The sequence below is a fragment of the Brassica napus genome, chromosome A2, assembly GCF_020379485.1.
Source record: "Brassica napus cultivar Da-Ae chromosome A2, Da-Ae, whole genome shotgun sequence".
NCBI classification, from domain to species: domain Eukaryota; kingdom Viridiplantae; phylum Streptophyta; class Magnoliopsida; order Brassicales; family Brassicaceae; genus Brassica; species Brassica napus.
The window spans coordinates 25,883,051-25,906,310 of NC_063435.1; the positions used below are offsets into that span (position 1 = coordinate 25,883,051).

The 23,260-nt window shown below is 34.7% G+C and overlaps 1 protein-coding gene and 1 pseudogene across 1 annotated transcript; one reads left to right on the forward strand and one right to left on the reverse strand.

Moving 5' to 3' along the window:
- Positions 1 to 11,220: 11,220 nt before the first annotated feature.
- LOC106413074 lies at positions 11,221 to 17,604 on the reverse strand. The gene is made up of 8 exons (XM_048753406.1): positions 17,109 to 17,604; positions 16,747 to 16,985; positions 16,400 to 16,576; positions 12,674 to 12,982; positions 12,310 to 12,603; positions 12,134 to 12,201; positions 11,944 to 12,052; positions 11,221 to 11,865 (listed from the first exon to the last, which is right to left on the reverse strand). Exons 1-8 carry the CDS (start codon positions 17,602 to 17,604, stop codon positions 11,221 to 11,223), a joined length of 2,337 nt encoding a protein of 778 aa, XP_048609363.1.
- Positions 17,605 to 17,983: 379 nt separating this feature from the next.
- On the forward strand, positions 17,984 to 23,260 carry LOC125585057 (annotated as a pseudogene).

Consider the following 23,260-nt stretch of genomic DNA (forward strand, 5'->3'; position numbering starts at 1 on the left):
AAAAACTATCAAATTATGTTTTGCTATTATCTTTGTTTAGGATTTTAAAAAGGAAAATTACTATTAAAGAATTTTTGTGTTATTATCTTATTATATTTATATGATTAATTATGATATATTAAGCAATTATGTTTGGTCACAAAATATAGGAGAGTTTAATCTTATATATAGATGTGAATAATTGTAATCCTTTCAGTTACAAAAAAATAATGTAATCCTTTTTGGATTATGTTTTCTTAAACATAAATTTAGTATTTAAATAATAGAGTCTATTATTATATGAAAATATTTGAAATACTTATTTTACATTTTTTTAGATTTGAAAAAAAGAGAAAACTACAATTAAACACTTTTTAACCAATTTCATTTTGTAGAAAATTTTATAAAGGGATAATTACTATCAAACAAATTTTCAAATTTATATTTTTTTATTTTAGAAAACGAAAATTAGTATTAAGTAAATTATTATACATATTTTTTTTAGGAATTGTAAAAAGGAAAAAAAATATAAAAATGAAATTATTGTCAACTAAAAAAAACTATCAAATAATCTTTTGATGTTATCTTTATTTAGTATTTTAAAAAACGATTTTACAAAACGAAAAATTACTATTAAGTAAATTATTATACATATTTTTTGTTTAGGAATTGTAAAAAGGAAAAAAAAAATTAGAAAAAGGAAATTATTGTCAAGTAAAAACCATCAAATAATCTTTTGCTATTATTATCTTTGTTTAGTATTTAAAAAGGAAAACTACGATTAAATAATTCTTTTGTGTTATTATCTTATTATATTTATATTATTAAATATGATAAATTTTAACACATATCATCATCTTAAATTTTTAATTGTCATGTGTCATCGTCATGTTAATTAACAACTTTGAAAAACTAAGCTTTGTATAATAAGATTAGATCTCTTTTTATATAGGGTTATACAAATCATAACCCTACGAATATTTGAAAAACTGCTTAAAGTATCTTAAAAGGAAAAATACCAAAACTCTATTCTTAATGCTTTAAGGAAATATTACTTTTGAATCTTATTTCTTTTGTATGTGATACCATAGCGTGTATCATAAACATGTAAGGATGGAAGATAAACTATGATCTAATATTTGATACACAAACTCAGACTCCTCCACATCCCACGTGACAATGATCCCACAAGAGAAAAATGGATGAACCTTGCACTTAGGAAAAGCGATCTGACAAAAATATTTGTTTTCCTGCTGTAGACTCCACTTCCAACAAATCCACTATTGCCCCAACAAGAAGTATCACACGGCTGAAGATCAAACTCCATACGAAGCAAAGCTCACTCTTTTTTCTCCTAGTATTAAAAAGACCAAGATAATCCTTTCCTGCCCAAGTGATAGACTCCATCCCGTACGTCAATGAATTTTTTTTCAAATCTATGCTTCGACTCACTTGAAGCGGTGAAACAACGATCAATCTACATGGAGAGAAAGTCAGATCGCATACCAACAAAATCATAAATTATCAAAGAAAAATCTCCATTCGTTACTCCTTTCATTGTGGATCACATCTGTGTCTTGTTCCATGCTTTTCGAAACACCAAATTGCTCACGTCACCGTAATTCCATGAAAACCAGAAATACTTTTTTTTATATGCGGCATAGACACACATCACCGGTAACATATTATTTGCCCACCCCTGCGTGCTGATGTGGCTTAACGAGGAAAGAGCATACCCAACTTTATTATTATAGATTTTATGATATTTTGTTCTTTTGAAAACTGAATTCTCAATTTTTTTTATATTTGACTAAACTAAATAAAGTAATACTATATTTAAAATTGTTTTACATAATATATATACTATATATTTTAGTTTTAGTTTTTATTTTCACCACAAAGAAACGACAAAATTGTAATTAATTAATTTAAATTGATTTTAAATACAGTGATGAAATGTGTAAATAAAAACGAAATACAAAACTGAAGTATTTAATTTATTATAAATACATTGACTAAATGTGTAAATAAAAATAAATATTTAATCTACTACATGTGTCTCCAAACAATTCTCATTTATTATGTTATCCATGTTCCAAACAATACCAAAATTATATTAATTTTAATAATATAGATAGATACACGTTTTGGCATTATTTTATTTGGTGGTAAAAACGTGCCTACTTTTGTGAACAAAACAGTTCGAAAAACCAACTTATAGTGCAATGCTATTTATTACGAGGACCAAGTACATTATATATTTGGAAATAATGTGGGTGATGTGTATGATGAGCATCAGAGAAATTTATATTATGATATGGTTACAAATGTATTTTTATGAAACTGTAATTTCTGATAATAGCAGGGAAGAACTTAACATGCAAAACAGTTTTATAATACACTGCAAAAAAAACCATCTAAGAAACATGTAGGGCAGGGCATTATAGATTGTCATTGGCATCCTTCTCGACATCCATCGATCAATCCAATATATAAAATAGAAATCAATACAAAAACCAAAGGAGTTCCAAGAAGATTCTGAAGGAATTCTTTTATATTTTTTTAACCTAAGAGAAAACCTAAAATAAAATAATATAAATCATAAAAGAAAGAATACCCTAAACAACAACTAATAAAACACATAAATAGAATTTTGAGTTGGCCAAAGGCATCCTGTTAATTTGTGGTGACTTCTGGGTCTCAGTCGGTCTTGAAATAGACTCGGCCATCTACTTTCATCAGTGTCGATCGACACCAAAGGGTCATTATTGATCGACACTCCTTCATTTCTTCGACAGTTTCCTCTCGCGAGTTTGACATACCATTCTTCAGTGAAATGATCATAACTCTATATTTAACCTTCAGATGGACCTTTCCTATTCCATCGGTTTGAGGTCCATCTGAAGGTTTTTTTTTTTTTTTTTTGATGTCAAAAAAAAAAAAAACCTTCAGATGGACCTCAAACCGATGGAATAGGAAAGGTAACTCAAATATATATCTTGTGTCAAAATATGAGCTCAATCCCAGCGTGGGAAGGTCTCCGTCCATCGCCAAATTTTGGACACGTCTTTACAGTTCTGCAACTCAAATAATTCTGAAATCAACAAAGTTCCTCAAACGTATGTGAACCTGAAATGACTCTAAAATAGACTCCAAACATATATAATAGACTATATATATTATATAAATTCTGAATCTGTGACTTAATCGAATTATTGTTTATGCATATCAAAAATACTTTAAATTAAATATAAAAAGGCTATTTTTATTTAATAAATTTAAAAACAAGTGGTTGTGATTTTTTTGTTTTTGTCAAACTAGATCCGTTTATATTGGAATTTGAAAAGATGTATAGCTTAAATTAGACTTGTTTCAATTTGTGATTCATCTATAAATGTACTTCTATGTCGTTCTAATTTTTAAAACACCATTATTTCATTATCAAAAATGAAAGTTGCTTTCAAACCTTGGTTTATTGGTTTCGTTATGCTCGCAATTCTTCTGTTTGGTTTGTGTTTACATTTACAGCTTTATTAATGTATTTATAATCATTCAAAAATAATTTTATTTGATGCCATTTATTTATATACCTACATAGGTTACATATTTAATTTTATATTATTGAGTTTAATGATTTCTAAGAATAATCAGTGATAAACAAAAGATTAAAAATTCCGTTTAAAAAAAATGCAGAATACTCCTTAAACATATGTTTTACGAGAAATGATTGTTTTTTTACTTTAAATATGAAAAATAAAGTTATGTTTTAATTATTAATAACAGGAGAAAGGGCTATTGCTCGGACAGGAGAGAAAATAGGTGGTGTTTCACAACTTTAACACCTATACCATCATCAAAAATCCAACCCTCCAAGATGTACTCCCGATAGCTGTGAAGCCTTATGTCTCAAAAAGAAAAAGCACTGATAAGTAAATGCCTTAGAATAAATTACGGATGCATGTGTCGGATTGACTGCGCTAACTGATTTTTATATACATTAAAACTCGAATAATATTTATAATAATACTATGTATTGTCATAAATAAATATAAATAACAAATATTGATACATGTATCTTCATCTCCTTTTCTTCTTGTTCAAGTATTTAAAATTATATCTAACTCACATAACCATAATAAACCGTTTATACTGAATGATCAATCGTTACTGACGGTAACATAATAAATGATGTTGACATTGACTTACTATGACAAAATAACCAATTTTATATCGACTTAAGAACTAACACACATAATTGTGTCAATAACTTACGCACAACAACATCATATTTTATGATAATTATAAAGTTATATCAAAAAAAAGTGCACCTAATGTTTTTCTTATATGAGAGAGTTCTGATTTTAATCAATTATGTTTGGTGACAAAATATAGTAGAGTTTTATCTTATATATAGATGTGAATTATTCTAATCCCTTCAGTTACAAAAAAAAAGAAAAGAATATTGTATCCTTTTTGGATTATGATTTCTTAAACATAAAATTTACTATTTAAATAAGAAAGTTTATTATTATATGGAAATATTTGAAATACTTGTTTTACCATTTTTTGTTTAGATTTGAAGAAAAAAGAAAACTACAATTAAACAGTCTTTAACAATTTTTTTTTGTAGAAGATTTTATAAAAGGATAATTACTATCAAACAAATTTTTACAATTATATTTTCTTTATGATTTTAGAAAACGAAAATTATTATTAAGTAAATTACTATACATTTTTAAGATTGTAAAAAAGAAAAAAAATCAGAAAATGGAAATTATTGTCAACTAAAAACTATCAAATTATGTTTTTGCTATTATCTTTGTTTGGATTGTTTAAAAAGGAAATACTATAAAGAATTTTTGTGTATTATCTTATATATTTATATGATTAATTATGATATTAAGCAATTATGTTTGGTCACAAAATATAGGAGAGTTTATCTTATATATAGATGTGAATAATTGTAATCCTTTCGTTACAAAAAAATAATGTAATCCTTTTTGGATTATGTTTTTAAACATAAATTTAGTATTTAAATAATAGAGTCTATATTATATGAAATATTTGAAATACTTATTTTACATTTTTTTAGATTTGAAAAAAGAGAAAACTACAAGTAAACACTTTTTAACCAATTTCATTTTGTAGAAAATTTTATAAAGGATAATTACTATCAAACAAATTTTCAATTTATATTTTTTATTTTAGAAAACGAAAATTAGTATTAAGTAAATTATTATACATATTTTTTTAGGAATTGTAAAAGGGAAAAAAAAATATAAAATGAAATTATTGTCAACTAAAAAAACATCAAATAATCTTTTGATGTTATCTTTATTTTAGTATTTTAAAAAACGATTTTACAAAACGAAAAATTACTATTAAGTAAATTATTATACATATTTTTGTTTAGGAATGTAAAAAGGAAAAAAAAAATTAGAAAAAGGAAATTATTGCAAGTAAAAACCATCAAATAATCTTTTGCTATTATTATCTTTGTAGTATTTAAAAAGGAAAACTACGATAAATAATTCTTTTGTGTTATTATCTTATTATATTTATATTATTAAATATGATAATTTTTTAACACATATCATCATCTTAAATTTTTAATTGTCATGTGTCATCGTCATGTTATTAACAACTTTGAAAAACTAAGCTTTGTATAATAAGATTAGATCTCTTTTTATATAGGGTTATACAAATCATTAACCCTACGAATATTTGAAAAACTGCTTAAAGGTATCTTAAAAGGAAAAATACCAAAACTCTATTCTTAATGCTTTAAGGAAATATACTTTGAATCTTATTTCTTTTGTATGTGATACCATAGCGTGTATCATAAACATGTAAGGATGGAAGATAAACTATGATCTAAGATTTGATACACAAACTCAGACTCCTCCACATCCACGTGACAATGATCCCACAAGAGGAAAAATGGATGAACCTTGCACTTAGAAAAGCGATCTGACAAAAATATTTGTTTTCTGCTGTAGACTCCACTTCCAACAAATCCACTATTGCCCCAACAAGAAGTATCACACGGCTGAAGATCAAACTCCATACGAAGCAAAGCTCACTCTTTTTTCTCCTAGTATAAAAAGACCAAGATAATCCTTCCTGCCCAAGTGATAGACTCCATCCCGTACGTCAATGAATTTTTTTCAAATCTATGCTTCGACTCACTTGAAGCGGTGAAACAACGATCAATCTACATGAGAGAAAGTCAGATCGCATTACCATACAACAAAAATCATAAATTATCAAAGAAAAATCTCCAGTCGTTACTCCTTTCATTGTGGATCACATCTGTGTCTTGTTCCATGCTTTTCGAAACACCAAATTGCTCACGTCACCGTAATTCCATGAAACCAGAAATACTTTTTTATATGCGGCATAGAACACACATCACCGGTAACAATATTATTTGCCCACCCCTGCGTGCTGAGTGGGCTTAACGAGAAAGAGCATACCCAACTTTATTATATAGATTTTATGATATTTTGTTTTTTGAAAACTGAATTCTCAATTTTTTTTATATTTGACTAACTAAATAAAGTAATACTATATTAAAAATGTTTTACAATATATATACTATATATTTTAGTTTAGTTTATTTTCACCACAAAGAAACGACAAAAATGTAATTAATTAATTTAAATGATTTTAAATACAGTGATGAAATGTGTGTAAATAAAAACGAAATACAAAATGAAGTATTTAATTTATTATAAATACATTGACTAATGTTGTAAATAAAATAATATTTAATCTACTACATGTGTCTCCAACAATTCTCATTATTATGTTATCATGTTTCCAAACAATACCAAAATTATATTAATTTTAATAATAGAGATAGATACACGTTGGCATTATTTTATTTGGTGGTAAAAAACGTGCCTACTTTTGTGAACAAAACAGTTCGAAAAACAACTTATAGGCAATGCTATTTATTACGAGGACCAAGTACATATATATTTTGGAAATAATGTGTGGTGATGTGGATGATGAGATCAGAGAAATTTATATTATGATATGTTACAAAATGTATTTTTATGAAACTGTAATTTCTGATAATAGCAGGAAGAACTTAACATGCAAAACAGTTTTATAATACACTGCAAAAAAAACCATCTAAGAAACATGTAGGGCAGGGCATTATAGATTGTCATGGCATCCTTCTCGACATCCATCGATCAATCCAATATATAAATAGAAATCAATACAAAAACCAAAGGGAGTTCCAAGAAGATTCTGAAGGAATTCTTTTATTATTTTTTTAACCTAAGAGAAAACCTAAAATAAAATAATATAATCATAAAAGAAAGAATACCCTAAACAACACTAAGAAACCAGTATTAAACCCAGAAAAGTGTTACACCTAACCGGAGTACTTTCCCGACATATAAATACAATTTTAGTCTTCATTTGTAAAAAAAGACAAACCTAGCGGCCGTTAATCTCTCTCTCTCTCTCTCTCTCTCTCTCTCTCTCTCTCTCTCTCTCTCTCTCTCTCTCTCTCTCTCTCTTCTCTCTCTCCTCTCTCTCTCTCTCTCTCTCGGGCGATTTCCGGTGAAGTCAACCCGTTTCTGCCGCTTACACTGGTTGCCGTCCCGCTGCTGCTGCTATATCTTCCCTCTGCAAGGTAGTAGTCTTCGATTTGTTCTGTTTCATGTTGATTCACAGATTTTGGTCTTTGTTGAAGTCTTTGTCGATGTCGTGTCTCGTCGTCGTTGTCAGAGTCGTGCCGTTTTTAAGTAACCTTTTGCTTTTTTTTTTCAGATCTGAGCCGGCGAAGGAACATTGTGTATGTATGTCTCTCTATCCAACTGTTGGGGTAATTTTCTCTTTATCTGGTTCATGTCTTGTGTGAATGTACAAACTGATTCGTTAAATCTCAGAGTTCAGTTTTGTTTTACCCGTAAGGGCCTGGTTTAAGTTCGAGTGGTTGTTTTTTTGCAGCTTTTGAAGGGCTTGAGAAAGAAGAGGGCCACCTCAAAACAACTAATCACAACAATATTGTAACTTCAGCTCGTAATATTCACTGAACTTGATAGTTAATCCTTGGAGTTTTCCCTTGACATTTCTAGTCTGCTTTTTCCTTGCAGGTTCAGCTTCTCTACTCTTTTCAAGAGAAATCATGAGTAGGCTATAAGCAATAGCTAGATAGAGTAGTGATGATTCTTCTGCCATAACCGGCATTGACAGCTTGCTGGCAAGTGAGGTGCCTATCGGTTATCAGGCTGGGACTTTCACTTTAGAGGACTGACCTACCGTCTTGGCATGGCTCGGTCTAGGTTGGTCCCACTTTTAATTCTCTTAATCAGAAGAGCAAAAAAAGATTTGAGTCTTACTTTGTTTGTTTGTTTGTTTAACAGGCGTTTAAGAGAGATTCTCCACCGGTTGTAGACTTCAATAGCGATCTTGAAACTCTCTGAGACGAGAAAATTGCAAGAAGGCGGAAGCTTTGTATCCACTGTCAATACTGTATCACAACCAACTGTTACGGACATTGCAGGTTTCTAATTTTTGCCTTTTATTAATGCAAATTGATTTTTAGATTACCGAACTTATGTTTTCTAGATAGACATAGCTTTTATAGATCCATGAGTGTGTATTAAAAATCAACTCTCTCTGTTTAATTTTGCAGCATCAGTATGTCTATGGAGTTCTTGTATTTTAAGCCATGGCCACATTCATTGGCCAAGTCTATGTTCTATCGTTGATTGCACTCTTTGTGGCCGCTTCAACTGCCCTGATTGTGCACCATTTTTTGGCTAGAATTGGAGGATATGAAGTTTTTGGTAATAGGTGTTTGTATTATATGCCTTTGTACTAGCTATATTGTATTGTGCTTTTGTATCACTGCTGTATTATGTAATTTTCTTGGATATTCTGTACTGAAGTGTACTCGACCGAAAGAAAGTAGACTTGTTTTAATACAACTCCAAAGGAATACATCAAAGTTAAGACTCACAGTTCAACAAAATTTCATCACGTTAACACAACTTAAAAGCAAGCAAAAAATGGCACATAATATTGACTCAAGACCACAAATTCAATATAAGTTTATAAGTTTCACACTTGTCTATCTCTATTGTAAAATTATGTGCAGTAAGGAATAAATAAAAACACATAAATACTAATAATCAACATAAGAGAGTCCCATTCTAATATTTCTGATTTTTTTCTCAAGGTACGTAGAAATGATCTTACATATCACTCTTCCATAAACTAACATTCTTCAACCACAACAAGTATTCTCTTTTCACTTTTGAAATTATAAAGTAGACTTATAAAGACATCTACACTTATTAGCTAACTAGACAGTAAAATCAAAATGTTGATAATTTAATAATTATAAAAGATTATATTTTCAAAATACCTCAAGACCATTAGAATTAACTAACGCACACTGTCAAACTAAAAAATCTTGAAAATACATTACGAATAATACACAAATCCATCTATTATAGATTTTTATATGTAGACTTTATAATCCGTCTACATAATAATAGATTGTTTTTTCAGTTTACGTTTGTAGACTGTCAACTTAGTCTATAATTAGGGTTAGTTTTTGCAATTGAAAAATCCATGGGTTATCATTTGTATTTAAAAAAAAGTTGTAATTTTATACGTGTAGACTTTATTTTCAGTCTACATTTTGAAAAGGTTAGTTTTTGCAATTGACCAGAATTCAACCAAAATTTGACTTTCCAAAGGAGACTTCATTTACAGTCTACATTTTTTAATTTTTTAAAACAGGTTAGTTTTTGCAATTGACCAAATTTGACTTAGTACAAATAGATTGATATGAACGTCTACACATGTGTAGACTTCAACTGAAATCTACCCCAAATTCGAAAGGTTAGTTTTGCATTTGACCAAAATAAAAAAGTAGACTTTCATATGCAATCTACGTTTTTTTTCCTGAGAATAGTAGACTGAATATGAAGTCTACACTATTTTTTGATTTGGTCAACTATATAATCTTTTAGTCAAATACAAAACTAACCTATTCAACGGAGTTAAAGTTTTGGTCAAATGCAAAATTGACCTTTTGTAGACTTCCATAGTAGTCTACATAATGTAGACTTCTGGTGAAGTCTACTATGAAAAGTCAAAAGTTGCATAGAGTTTGGCCAAATGCAAAAACTAACCTCTTTACGTAGACTTCTTAGTAAGTCTACCTATTTTTTTGTTTTTGTTTTCAAAGGTTAAGATGCAGACTTCTAGGGAAGTCTACTATACAAAAAAAAATTATTTTGGTTAATTGCAAAAGTAACCTGTGCGTTGAACAATAGATCGCATCGTACGTCTACACATAAGAGTAGACATACAAAACAGTCTACTATCGCGACACAGATATGAAAAATGACAAAAACCCAGTAAATAGTTATTTTTTTCTTGTGTAAAGCTCGTTTCCACCATTTACCACCGTCCAAGCTCCAAATATGACCAAAAAGAACCACCTTTTTCGACTAACCACTGAATAAACTCGAAAATATGAAAGTTTAGATTACAAAAATGGAAGTTATGAAAGATTTTCAGATGAAAATGAAGAGGAAATGAGAGAAAATGAAGATTTGTTAGTTTAGAAAGAGAAAAAAGTAGTTACAAATTGAATTCTTGAGGTTTTAAGAGCTCAAAAATGGTGGTTCATGGTGGTTGGAAAATTGATGATAATGGCATTGTTGTAAATAAGAAGAAATGTTTAGGGTGTAATAGGTTTTTTCTCATTTTCGAAATTATTAAATAATTATTTAATAATGGCACTTTGGTAAATAATTGAAAAACATAAGGAGGATTTGGAACTTTCAAGGATGAATAGTAATGACAAAAAAAAAGAGGTTGGTTTTGGAATTGACTCCAAATTTTAGGTTGGTTTTGAAAGAAGCCCAAAAATATATTGGAATTTGTTATTAATTTTATATAAAAATTAATATAAAAAATGGTAAAAGCGCTTCAGACACGTCTTCCTCCAATATCGAGGAAGAAGAAGAGGAGAGGAGACATTCGAGCATACATTTCTCGTGGTGGTACGTGAGGTCTCCGTGGGATAAAAGCATAGCGAATGGCTTCAGTCCGATAAGAGCTGTTTCGGCAGACTCCACGTCGTGGAAGGATCGATCTGATGCGAGATTCAGCAAGAGGATTCGAACTCCCGGCGCATTCAGGTAAATGATAAACATGTGATATTTTTCGTAGAATGCGATGGTCAAAGCAACCAGTAAATCATGCTTCTGCATCAACCTCGGCCACCTCTTCATAGATCTCTGCTGCCAACTTCATTCTTTGTTCCGGTATGATCGTATCACTCAAGCCCTGAAAAGTACATCCAATAGCAAGACATTCAATGTACTTCAAAGAGTACACACCACAATCTCCTGGGTCATCGTTCCGGGGGGCATCCTTGTGCCTACGTAAGGCGAACTGCTGCTCAGTCTTCTTCCTTCCCGAATTTGGAGGCAGCATCTTGTTAAGCACCAGTGGAATCATTTTCATGAACGGTCTGCACTCCTCCGTCAGATCCTTATGTTCCTTCACCACACTCGGAATACTATCATATACATGGATTGTCGACTTCCGTAAATCAATGCGTAGAGCAACCCAATGGTCTCCGTTAACATGGTGGCAGAGGAACAAGGTGTCGACATCTTCATACCATTTCTTCCCGGTCACAAACTGTTCCGGATATTCTCCATTGAAAGCCTTGATGTACATATCTGACACCTCAATCTTCTTCTTGTCCTGTTTTTCGAAGTCATTAACCCATGACTTCACGAACCACCGATCTAGAAATGCAACTCGAGATGAAGAATATGGAGATAAGGATTGCATGGAACGTCTGTGAAACATGAGCATCGCTGCGGCAATGTGCTGTAACAATGAAAACAATTACTTAAAATCTGTAAGCCATTAATCTTATGAATCCGATGCTCAGTTTAGAAAACTCACCGAGTCAGACAGCCAGCCGTACTTATCTGTTGGCCACTCATCTCTTGGCACCATTATCTTTAAGTAAAACTGAGCGCAAAACTCACCATATCCAGATTCCTCTTGTTCCCTAAAACAGAGCATTCAAGCACCATATATATAAGAAGAAATAGGATGGAAGAGAATATTAGAGGCAAGAGAAGACACTTACAAATCTCGCTTAATAAAGTCCATAACTTTCACCAATTTCTGTGACTCAACTTTAGCAAATGGGTCGTACTACACCGTAGATGGAGTGACGCCAGTGATTATACGCTTGACAGTTGAGTTCCCTACAAACGGCCATACTTGAGTCTTTGTCAAGTGGGGTTTTCGTTTGAGCTTTACCTTCTCCAAAGTTGAAGCAAGTTCTTGCATCACTTGTCTACACTTATTACTCTTTTCCCACTCCAAATGATTCTTCCAATCTCCTGAAGAAATAGATTTGTCATTTAGTTCTGGGATGACAAATGCTTTCTCCTTCTTCACTTTCTTCACTGGCACTTCAGCTTTCTTCCCTTTATTTTTCACATCAGTGGTCTTACGCTCCGGCTTCACCATCGTCTTCTTTTTCTCCTTTTTAACAACACATTCGATTGGTAAACCATCTTGTGAATTTATCTTCTTCTGAAGCATCCATGACTGTGTAATAGAATACAAGTGTTAGTGATATTAACAAATTAACAGAGAAGATGAGTCTCAGAAAACATACCAACTCATTGCTAGAAGCATCATCCTCTTCTGGCACAATGGAGTTGTGATCATTGGAGTTAGCTACATCGATAGGAATGTTGACACCAGCCTTCTTTTTAAGATTCTTTACGTCTTCCACCAACATGGCAATCTTCATCATTACCTCATCCTTATATAAACCCACCTTAGCATCCACTTTAGCTTGTATGGTTGCGTCCAGTTTCTCGCTAACCTTGTCAGCTACAATAACATCTATTCCATCAATTTTTGCAGTCAGGTTCTTCACCGACTCAACCAACCCAAGTATGGCGATGTTGTGAGATACAACCTATAAGCAATTCACAGACCAAAACACTACAAGAAAACACAACATTAACGACGGCGGAATTCGTAGTAAGTTCGTCGTAAAATCAGCTTTACGAGGAATTAGCGAGGAAACACGTTTCGTCGTTATTCATTCGTCGTAACGCATATTTCCTCGCTAATTCATTTTAAACTAGCGAGAAAACATTTCCTCGTAAAGACGAAGTAAAGTATTCGTCGTAAAAACCACGTAACCCTTCCACGTAAGGGGGACGCTACATTTCCTCGTAAATACCTCGAAAACATTTCCTCGTAAATAACACGTAAATGTTTTCACGTCAAATACTCGTTAATCTTTCCTCGTAGTGTTGACGTAAATCTTTTACTTGTTAATTCCTCGTAAAATTTCCACGTAAGGTTGTCGTAATTTAGCTACGAATTTGCTTCGACTTTATATTTTCCAAATTTTTTAAAAAATAATAAATTTATTTAATTATTTAATAAAAATCTAATTAAAAAAGAAAATTAAATACGAAAATATTTTATACATAAATAATTTTTGAATTTATAATACAACCAACGAAAAAAACTAAGGGTCGTTCATCGCCCAATAGAATTCCTCACTCCTCCTCTCTACATCCGCGTCGGCATGTGTGTCGGATGATGACTCGCCTAAAATTAACATCAGCAGTAATTAACAAATTTTATAAATCTAACTAAATTCCCTACATTAACCACCTAATCAACACTAATTAACACAAAATCCGGAAAACTATCTAAATTCCCTACACTAACCACCTAATCTATCTAAACTAATCAAATTAGAGAGAAAATAGAGAGTGTACCATGGCTACAAAAGGGATAGGAAGTTGAGACGAAATGGGAAGTGAGAACTCGCGTGTATATATAGGAAATTATGAAACATCGTAAATTCCTCGTAAAGTTACGAGGAACTCGTGAGGCCCGTGTTTTTATTTACGAGGAATTAGCGAGGCCCGTGTTTTGTTTCCTCGTAATATCGTCGTTAATTTACGAGGAATTAGCGAGGCCCGCTTTTATTTTTACGAGGAATGAACGAGGCCCTCGTTTTTTTATTACGAGGTCTTTACGACGATTTCTGCTTACGTGGAATTAACGACTGCCGCCTTTTTATTTTTAAGAATCGTCGTAAGCTCCTCGTTAATTTACGAAGAAATAACTACGTTTATATTTAAATCCCTGAAATCCGAAACCCCAAATCCCATCTTCCTTATCTTCTACTTCATATATTCCAAACCCCAACCCCCATCCTCCCTTTAACCTCAATCTCTTCTATCCATTCCAAACCCCAAATTCTAAAACCACAATTCCTTAACTAATAATCTCAATCTCTTCTTTCTAATTCAAACCCCATTACACAAAATCAAATTATATAAATAGATTTCCATGATTAAATCCATCAAATCACATGCATTAAGTCTGAAAATCAATCATATTAAAACACAAATACATCAATCGGATACATTGACATTCTCGTCATCACTCGAAACATCATAATTTTCATTAAACTCGTCTTCAACAGCTTCGTCCGTGGCATCGTCGGTACGATCTTCGTACTCATGATTATGCGGATCAATGAGAAGGATGTCATCAATTTGTTGTTCAGATACCTCGACTTCATCTATCTGTTCTTCTTGCAATGGTGGTTCTGCTCCACTGATGATTCGTCCACGAAGTGTAACTTTGATCATGGCTAACCAATTTATTCCCGTTTCGTTTCCTCGTAACATCGTCGTTAATTTACGAGGAATTAGCGAGGCCTGCTTTTATTTTTACAAGGAATGAACGAGGCCCGCATTTTTTTATTACGAGGTCTTTACGACGATTTCTGCTTACGTGGAATTAACGACTGCCGCGTTCTTTATTTTTTAGAATCGTCGTAAGTTCCTCGCTAATTTACGAGGAAATAACTTCGTTTATGTTTAAATCCCTGAAATCCGAAACCCCAAACCCCATCTTCCTTATCTTCTACTTCATATATTCCAAACTCCAACCTCATCCTCCCTTTAACCTCAATCTCTTATATCTATTCTAAACCCCAAATTCTAAAACCACAATTCCTTAACTAATAATCTCAATCTCTTCTTTCTAATTCAAACCCCATTACACAAAATTAAATTATATAAATAGATTTCCATGATTAAATCCATCAAATCACATGCATTAAATCTGAAAATCAATCATATTAAAACACAAATACATCAATCAGATACATCGACATTCTCGTCATCACTAGAAACATCATAATTTTCATTAAACTCGTCTTCAACAGCTTCGTCCGTGGCATCGTTGGTACGATTTTCGTACTCATGATTATGCGGATCAATGAGAAGGATGTCATCAATTTGTTGTTCAGATACCTCGACTTCATCTATCTGTTCTTCTTGCAATGGTGGTTCTGCTCCACTAATGATTCGTCCATGAGGTGTATCTTTGATCACGGCTAACCAATTTATTCCCGTTTCGTTTCCTCGTAACATCGTCGTTAATTTACGAGGAATTAGCTAGGCCTGCTTTTATTTTTACAAGGAATGAACGAGGCCCGCGTTTTTTTATTACGAGGTCTTTACGATGATTTCTGCTTACGTGGAATTAACGACTGCCGCGTTCTTTATTTTTAAGAATCGTCGTAAGTTCCTCGCTAATTTACGAGGAAATAACTTCGTTTATGTTTAAATCCCTGAAATCCGAAACCCCAATCCCCATCTTCCTTATCTTCTACTTCATATATTCCAAACCCCAACCTCGTCCTCCCTTTAACCTCAATCTCTTATATCTATTCTAAACCCCAAATTCTAAAACCACAATTCCTTAACTAATAATCTCAATCTCTTCTTTCTAATTCAAACCCCATTACACAAAATTAAATTATATAAATAGATTTCCATGATTAAATCCATCAAATCACATGCATTAATTCTGAAAATCAATCATATTAAAACACAAATACATCAATCGGATACATCGACATTCTCGTCATCACCAGAAACATCATCATTTTCATTATTCATGATTAGGCGGAATTTAGTAAGGTAGCCGAAACAATAAACGTGTTACAATTACAAAGTGGGTGGACTCAAAAATTCCTCGTTAAGTAAACATAAAATATTTCCTCGTAAAGAAGACGCTACTTTTACGTCGAGCTTACAAGGAAACAGTTTTTCCTCGTAAAAACGAAGTTACCTTACGTGGTTTTTACGAGGAAATCATTTCCTCGTTATTTTACGACGAACTGACGTTGATTGTAAATTTTCTCGTAAGATTCTCGTAAAGTCAACGTAAATTTACGAGGACCAGTTTTCCTCGTTAATTTTCATCGTCAATCTTGTGTTTTCTTGTAGTGAAAGAAAAATTAAGCCACTGGTCAGAAATAACATATTCATTCAAAATGATAGCTACATACCGTTTCTGATGTGTGGCAACCATTGACATGTTCTGTGTCCTTCGTTCGCTTAGTAGAAGGACCCACATCCATGGTATCAAGAACACAAGGTGGGTTCACGTGACTTTTTCTCTTTGTCGATTTCGTAGCAGGCATTACTTCCCAATACCTTTCATCAAGCTGACCTTTGAGGATGTCCTGAATCAAGTTATCCAGCTCAGTATGTAATTTATTATCTTCCTACTGCGGATATCTATCCTCTATTGGCTTTTCAACCATGTGTCTCACACGAACCTGTGTAATATATACATGATTAGTTAAAAAATAATTTAAATTTAATTACAGAAACTTAATACTTCTCTACATACCTTCTGATATGTTCTCTTTTCTTGGGCACAGAAATCTGAGAAGTTAATGCGCGGACGAGATCCCCGCCATGACAGAAGAGGGACACCAGCACCTTCTCTCCGATTCCCATATTTCTCTCCTAGACGAGGGACAAACTCAAAAACCCATATTAAGAGCGCATGAACACAACCATGAAGTGTGTAACTCTTCTTTCCATCATAGGTGAGTACTTTAATAGACTCAAGAAGGCTGGTAAATCCTACACGACCCCATGGATATCATTGGAAAGCTTCTGGATCCATCACTCTTTTAGCACAATGTAAAGGGATTCTGCTGTTGCTTGAAATTCCAAATATCCCAATGCATAGCAGACACAACAAACCTATCATCACTCGCTTCTCTCGAGACCAGTTTCTGCAAATAGGAAAAAGGGCTTGTAGCTCTTTCAATGTAGGTCCTTCTGATGTCGGCACGTTCATCTCCAGCCAGAAACTTTCATGCTCCACATCCCAAATCTCATTATTGTCGAAAGGATCACAATTTAGCCCCGTAATTTCTCCAAATTCGTACAAAGAAAACCGCAGCGGCATACAGTCTATCAAGGACCACATCTCATGAGTGCTCTCGATAGCCAATTGATTGGCGAGAAAATGGTGAACGCAAGAAGCAGACCAAGTGTATTCCAACTCTTTTAGCTTCAGAATCACTCCAACAGCTGATTCCCTCAACTCAGACACAACATCATCCCCGACAGCTTCTACCACCGCTTGAATGTTGGCCAAAAAACAACTATGGTTCATGCTCCTACTCTGAATTGGGGTTTTATCAACATCATACAGCCTTTTCGGATACTTTCTTGCACCCGAAGAAGAAGCCATACCTACAAAAAATAAGAAGCAATGTTACAATCCGATGAAAACATCATACCCAAAAAGGAAACAATTTCAAACAATCAAATAGAATCTTTCACAATTCTCACGTTTTTTAATTAAATTGATTTGAAATTCGAAGTTTAGAAGAAATTGGGAATTAGGGTTCTAATTTTTTAACTTGGAATCAACTAATAAACAATAAAAAAAAAACTTGAATAGCATAGATTAAAGACTCACGGATTAGAGTAAGCTGCAACTGAAACCGGATGTGACTGAGCCGAAATCGATTTGGGTTTGTCCAGAAACAAAGAGACGGAGACGAAGGCCGATGTGACTGAGACAAAAACGATTTGCTTATCTTCTGAAGGAAAAGAGAAGGTCGGAGATGGAGATGCCGGAGGCGACGAGGAGAGGTAAGAGAGGGTTGGAGATGGAGATGACGGAGACGACGAGGAGAGGTTTTGTGTTTCTGTCGTTGTCGAACCCCGACAAAAGGTAAATTCTATTTTCCTTTTTTTTTCAATTTTGGTATAATTATTAATAATGGCAAAATCGTAAATTTCAATGTTCTGAAAGTTACTCTAGTAGTTTTAAATTTATAAGAGTTACTTTAGTTATTTCATGATTGTTTAGAGTCATTCTAAGTAGTTTCTCTTTTAATTATTAATAACAGGAGAAAGGGCTATTGCTCGGACAGGAGAAAATAGGTGGTGTCACACAACTTTAACACCTGTACAATCATCAAAAAATCCCAACCCTCCAAGATGTACTCCCGATAGCTGTAAAGCCTTATGTTTCACAAAGAAAAAACTACTGATAAGTAAATGCCTTACTAGAAATTTCGGATGCCAGTGTGAGATTGACTGCGCTAACTGATTTTTATATACATTAAAACTCGAATAATATTTGTAATAATACTATGTATTTTTCATAAATAAATATAAATAACAAATACTGATACATGTATCTTCATCTCCTTTTCTTCTTGTACAATTGTAAAAATTAACAAAAAAAAATATTGGAATTTGTTATTAATTTTATATAAAATTAATATAAAAAATGTTAAAAACGCTTCAGACACGTCTTCCTCCAATATCGAGGAAGAAGAAGAGGAGAGGAGACATTCGAGCATACATTTCTCGTGGTGGTACGTGAGGTCTCCGTGGGATAAAAGCATAGCGAATGGCTTCAGTCCGATAAGATCTGTTTCGGCAGACTCCACGTCGTGGAAGGATCGATCCGATGCGAGATTCAGCAAGAGGATTCGAACTCCCGGCGCATTCAGGTAAATGATAAACATGTGATATTTTTCGTAGAATGCGATGGTTCAGGTGTCAAATTCGTGCATGCAGCGGCTAAAACTGTCTCGGTGAGTGATGTCTGCTTACTGGACTGAGTTTTTTTCCAGAGTTGAAAGCTAGGAAGAGGTCTCAGAATCTTTGCTTGCGGTCCAAGTAACGGAGTTGAAAGATGGAGTGTTCATCGGATATGGCGTTTCTTATCGTTGGCGGATCTACAAAAGATGATATTTCGGTTCACGAGTAGACATATATCTGAGCTCAAAGCGATAGCCAACAGCGAGGTTGCTGGTTCTGATGTGGATCTGAAAATCTCTTCGTTTCAAGCTGTGTTGGCCCATATGTGGCGATCGATAATCAGAAAGAGTGGGCTCAACCCGGAAGAAGTGACTCATTGCAATATGAGACAGAGACTAAACCCTCCAATCGGATTGGCGACAGCCACCACAACCGCTGGAGAAATGCTTAACAATGGACTGGGCTGAGCTGCTTTGAAACTAAACAAAACTGTGGGGTCACAAATGAAGAATTCAAACGAGTTGCTGACAATTAGGTGAAGGATCCGAAAATACCGAATGGTTTGGTGGTGAACAATTTGGTCCTTGTTGCTAGCTCTCCACGGTTCAATATGTTTGGAAACGATTTTGGTTGGGGTAAACCGATTGCGGTTCGAGATGGACCGGTAAAATCCTTGTTTACCTGAGAACTGCATGGCCGCATGGGCTTGTGTTCTAACTTGTATCTCAAGTTGATGCTCTTATTAATGGAAAATAAGGCAAAACGGATCAAACCAATCCATTGATATCCATGGAACAATAATCAAAACCAGCGGTTGATAAACAGTAAAATAAAATAAAATAAAATTAATGATCTAACCCTCACGTTACCTTTTTAGAAACACATAACTAGCTACTTCGACTGATCAAAGAGACTCCGAGATGAGAAGATGAAAATATACCTTTTGAATGAAGATATGACGCTTGAACATATTGGTAGACTTTGGGTAGGTTACCTACTTTACCGAGCTTACATTATTTGCGGACATAGCTCTTTCTCCGAGAGCTGTTAGTTCCGTATACCACCACAAACAAAACTCTGGCCACGTCACCTGTTATAAACTCTAGGGCCACTTACCACTACAATGCATAGCATATTATTTCAATACATATTTTTACGGTAAACATGTCATAATTTTCGTAATTGTAAGATAAAATCAACAAGAACTTCATTTATATAAAGACAAACGCCAACGAAATTCCTAACACGCCAAAAGCCCAATTTAATTTTTGAAACTAAAATATAAGTATGATAATTATGAATTTTTATTAGTGCTTTTTTCTTTTTCTTTTCAATTCAATATACAGAGAAGCATTTCTACTTTAATTATATAACATTTAAAATAAAATAAGGCATAGGCCTAAGCTTGCTCTGCTCAGAGACGCCTCCGAAGGTATATAATAACAAACACATGCTATTACAATCCAATCCACATTTTCATCCAAAAATTAACGTTGTAAAATACGATCAGTCACTAATTAGACAAATGACAAATATTCAGCGCGTAGAGCGGCTGATCCTAGTTGTGTATATTTTATAGTTATATCATCCTTCAAGAGCGTTTGATATGTAAAGAACTATGATATCTAGCGGGTACAAAACATCGCATATTAGTTCCGTCACATCATTAACAAAGCAAAAGGGGAGTTTAAGCTTTTGTCTTCTTTTTTTTATATCGAAATTTGTTTCCTTAACTTATCTATAAAAGATTCTCTTGTGAGAACGCTGGTCGAGAGTTCTCTCCCAGGCACGGGTTTCGAGGTAAAGGTATAGCAAAGTCCAACGGACAAAAGTAGGAAAGGGACTACTCACTTTCTTTCCAAGTTAGGAAAGAAAACATCAGTCTCTCTCCTTGCTACTCTTGGAAGCCCTATTCTGTTACCTGAAGAAGCATCCTCCGCAAAGGCGATCAACTAGATTTTGAAGCTTCAAGTCTCAGATCTCCATTTTCTTTGAGCTTCACACACAAATCTACAGCCTCAGCACCATCTATACTCCCCCACAAACCATTGCTCACTCCCCAGCTCAAGTCACAAGCTACAGTCCCAATCCCACACTAAGTTTACGTACAAGCACACCTCAAACTGTGACAGATAGGAGTCGACTGTCAACTCCTCCAGCAGACGGTTTGGTTACTAAGGCTTCTTGACTCAAAGCAGAAGTAACGAGATCATGGCACCTAGATACACTGAAGAAGAGAAAGGGAAGAAACATATGAGAGAAGGCGGTGGGGAAGGAATCAAAAGAATCAAGGCACCTAGCCTTGATACTGCAGCTCTTATCAAGGACAACACACTTACCCTCATAGGAAGACTTACAAACCCCCAAGAGCAGAGAATCTGGGCTTTGATACCTGCTCTACCACGGAAATGGAACCTGCAAGGAAGAGCTGTAGGTTCAGATCTGGGAAACAACTGTTTCCAGTTCAGATTTGAACGAGAAGATATTTAAGGAGAGTTCTAGACAATAGACCTTACCACTTCGCTTACTGGATGGTCATTCTCCAAAGGTGGGAACCTGTCATTTCTGCTACTTTCCCATCAATGATTCCGTTCTGGATAAAATTCAAAGGACTACCTCTACATTACTGGCACGATGATATGGTAGTCAGGGTGGGCCAAGAGTTGGGAACACTCGAAAACCATGAGCTAACCAGGACGTCGGCAAGAGTGCGAGTTTTAGTGGATGGTCTGAAACCACTAATTAAAGAATCGATTGTCGAATTCGACTCAGGAGAAGAAAGCCCCATCTACTTGGAGTATGAGAAACTAGAGGCGCATTGCTCATACTGCTACTCGCTACTCCACCTGCGAAAACAGTGCCCCAAGAAAAAGAAGGAGGAAGACTACAAACAGACGCTCACGGAGACAAGAGTCGAGGAAAAAACCTCCAACCGAGGAGGAGAATACCCTCACACCTCTAACAGTACTAGGCCTACTCCAGAGAACCGATACTATCAAACCTCAGCCACCCAAAGAAAGGTCTCAGGAAACTATCCAAGGGAGAAGAGTACAGACCTTCCCAAGCAACCTCCCAACACTTTCCATGAAAGGGTAGACAGACATGGCAGGAGCTTTGGAGAAAGAGTAAGCACAAAGCAAACCCGTAATCCTCCTCCAGAGAAAACCACTGTTGGTTTGGAAACTTCCAACCAAACATGGAAGAGCAAACCTGTGCAAGAGAGATCTCAGAGCTATGCCTCCCCACCATACTCAAGAAACAGAGAGAACTCTAGCAGACAGGGTAGCAGAGGAAAAGACCTTTTCCCCCAGAGAAGCTTGGGACAATGGCGACCGAGACTAGTTTCTGTTCCTGACACAACCACAGGAAACGTCAGATCCTCTAGTGACGACACACCAAAGGAAACAACTCTACCTGCGCATCAAGAAGCTCCACCAAATGTTTTAATAAACGATCAGGCGCTAGCTAGGGGAGCTATAATGGAAGAGTTACAAGAGGTTACTAGACAGTACCTGAGCTGCCCGGACCCAGTAGAAGCAGCAGCTAGGAGACAAAGAGTTCTATATGGGGACGCCAATGGAATGCTGGAAGAAACAGTTGAGAGACTCTTGGCATCTGGGCAAGGAGTCCCGACCGAACAGAGGAGACAAAGAGCAGCAGACAGCAACCCAGTCACACCTCCTCCGCTAAATGAGAACCCGTTTCAAGCACCTCTCTTCCCAGACCCCTCTACTCCCTATACCCCACCCACTAGAGAAGAGGACTGGGGACAAGATCCGCGTTACAGTGATGTCCTCCAGGTTGCGACACAAGAGACAACTGATTTAGAAGGGAACCAACAAACAAGAATAAGGTCAATCATTGTAAGCCCAGCAGCGGGAAGTACTGAATCACAAACAGAGCAAACAAAGCAAAAAGACTCAGACGGAGAGGAGACACTAAAAGAGTTCCAGAACAAGGTGCGACGAAAGTCAACTAGGACGGCAAAAAGGAAGCAAATAAGAGCGAGTCCTAATATTCTCAGAGGAGCTAGCTCAAAGAAGAGGAAGTTGTCACAAGTCCAGAACTCACCTAAAGGGGTGACAGCAGAAAAGAGGAAATCTAAAGGAGGCGCAAGGACAGAGAGAACTACAGATAAGACAGGACCATCTGATGCTTCTAGGAACCCACCAATCCAATTAATCCCGGCTATGGCAAGGAAGAAACCGGATTTTCGGTCTCTTCCACACCAGGCTCCTTAGCCATTCTGAGCTGGAACTGTTGTGGGTTGGGGAACCCCATTACAGTCCAGCGCCTAAAGGAGATCGACCGCAGGAACTCTCCTGACATCGTCTTTCTCATGGAGA